The sequence below is a fragment of the Penaeus chinensis genome, chromosome 39 (assembly GCF_019202785.1).
Source record: "Penaeus chinensis breed Huanghai No. 1 chromosome 39, ASM1920278v2, whole genome shotgun sequence".
Lineage (NCBI taxonomy): Eukaryota > Metazoa > Arthropoda > Malacostraca > Decapoda > Penaeidae > Penaeus > Penaeus chinensis.
In genome coordinates this window covers 10,029,749-10,032,248 of record NC_061857.1, presented here as the reverse complement: position 1 = coordinate 10,032,248, position 2,500 = coordinate 10,029,749, and the positions used below count along the sequence as shown (strand labels likewise).

At 32.1% G+C, this 2,500-nt stretch overlaps 1 protein-coding gene across 3 annotated transcripts in view; it reads left to right on the top strand.

Moving 5' to 3' along the window:
- Positions 1–2,223, top strand: part of LOC125046667 (BRISC and BRCA1-A complex member 1-like) — an 8,942-nt gene extending 6,719 nt beyond the window's left edge. For all 3 annotated transcript variants that reach the window (XM_047644521.1, XM_047644519.1, XM_047644522.1), the window contains exons 5-7: positions 160–299; positions 1,587–1,753; positions 1,958–2,223. In XM_047644521.1, coding sequence (XP_047500477.1) covers positions 160–299; positions 1,587–1,753; position 1,958 — 308 coding nt within the window. In that variant the 3' untranslated portion in view covers positions 1,959–2,223. The remainder of the gene's footprint in view (positions 1–159; positions 300–1,586; positions 1,754–1,957) is intronic.
- Positions 2,224–2,500: the final 277 nt, after the last annotated feature.

The following is a 2,500-nucleotide window of genomic DNA, read 5'->3' as shown; positions in this document are numbered from 1 at the left end:
TTTCGAACCTGATGTTGATGAATCTGAGTAACCTTTTGTAAACGGAATTACGAATTTGAGTTCTGACTTTGTTTGCTTTTGAGATAGGTATTGTGATATTGCTCTATGGACTATATTCTTACCATTAGCTTCAAATTAACTCCATTACTTTTATTTCAGTTATGCTCTATGGAAGGTCACAGTGTTTACCGCAGTTCCTTTCGGGTAAAACAAGCTTCACCAACCTGAATCAGAGCCCACATTACTTCCTTGATATTTTGTATATGCATGAGACACCAAGTGATGACAATAAGTGTGAGGTCAGTCGAATTAAATTATTTTAGAAGTTAAAGTTACGGGATTCTTACTTTAACCCATTGCCAACGGGCATGGTACGTACATCCATGCTATGTCCATTAGTGGGAAAAATGTATTTTTTACTAGTGCTATGAATATCGATGATGTTATTTTTATTATAAACATTATGAGTACTGCCTGTCTTGCCTGTTTACCCTTTTCGTTGATTTATGAAAATATTTTACATTATCTATTTTTTGCTGTTACGAGTGTTTATAACATTATAGTAATTATAATGTTTATAATAAGAATAACACCATCAATATTCATAGCACTAGTAAAATATACATTTTTCCCACCATTTCAAATCATGTAAAGTCACAAGATCTACTAATTGATTCCTTTGTGGCTAAGCACTAGCAGAGCCATCTCTGTACAGAGACATTTCACAAAAATATGAAAAATGAGCACATCATTTTCCCCATTTTTTATTCAATTTCCCCAGTGGCTATGGGTTAAGGAGTGTTGTTGTAACTGAATTGTAATTGATTCATTTTGAAACCTGTCAATTACATTACCTGCATTGTGAAATTACTAATAATCATTCATATCTTTCCTAAATATATGTGTGTGTGTGTGTGTGTGTGTGTGTGTGTGTGTGTGTGTGTGTGTGTGTGTGTGTGTGTGTGTGTGTGTGTGTGTGTGTGTGTGTGTGTATGTGTATATATGTGTATATATGTGTATATATGTATATGTGTATATATGTGTGTGTGTGTGTGTGTATATATATATATATATATATATATATATATATATATATATATACATACTTACATATATATCTATATCTATATCTATATAGATATATAGATATATAAATATATAGATGTGTATATATATATATATATATATATATATATATATATGTATGTATGTATATGTATACACACTCAGACACACACACTTGTGCACTTCATCAGTGCAATTGACATGTATAGTTTTAATGTTCATCTTGCTCAAGACATTGAGATTTGATTTTAAAGTTCTCTGGAACTGTGATTATTTTTTCAAAGCCAATAAAAAGAACATTTTTAGATAGCGCTTTAATTGAGATTTGTAATTGTCTGAGAAAGGATTTTGATCATTCTTTTGAAAGAATTTAACCAGATAGTCTTTCAAGCTTATTGCATTAGCTGAATCCGTCTCAGTTTGTAGTCCAGCTTAACATGAAATCTAATCCAAGACTAGTAGATTATTATATGCTAAAATGAATTAATTTCTACCGGGATTTTCATGACCAAAACTTTCAGGGGATCTTCGACTTATTGTGCGGACTAGATGAGAGCGGTTGGAGCTACGTCTTGGAGGTATCTCGCAATGCCACCAAGCTGCACAATCACTGTGGCTCCCTCCTTGCTCACCCACTGCAACGACCCACACAGAAGGACGTGCATTATACACTCGTGGCATCAGAGTAGTATGTTAGGGTTTTCTAGTCATTTGTCATTATTATTGTTATGATTTCTAATATTATTGTGTTTTATATCATTACTATTAAGTATGTGTTAATGCATTTATGGTATGATTATTTGTTTACATGTTTTTTGAATCTATTCATTTATTAATTAATCTTAAAAAAAAGTTATTTACAGTATATAATTTTTTTTAATTTGTATGATAGAAACAGAGACACGCAAGAAGAGAAAGAAAGATGAAGATGGATTAGCAGATATAGACAAGCAAAACAAAGCAATGATACAGACAAATAGTCAGATAGAGATAAACAATGGATGGACAGACAGACAGATAGAAGAAAACTTGTTTTACAAATAAGTGTCATATTTTGTTAGCTACCTACTAGTAGTAAAAGTTGCCATGAAAATGTACCAATGTGTATGAAATATGTATGAAATTTGCACTTTTTGATAAGTAAAGGAAAAAATATCACTCTTGTTTCCTCTTGATTCCTTCTCCACTCAACATCAGAGCAGATGAAAGCTAAAGAGAATGGCATTATGAGAATTCCTTTATATATATACCACGTTCATTCCACTAAAAAAGAGGATGGAACATTGTCAAGAAAGCACTTGTATTATTGGCTCAGCGAGGTGTTTCAGGAGGGGGAGTACATGTCATGTACAAGAATATTTATTTTATCCTTATTACTTTCATCACTTGTCAAATGAGGCAGCATGAGGTGCTTGTATGATTGGTTCTGGAATGT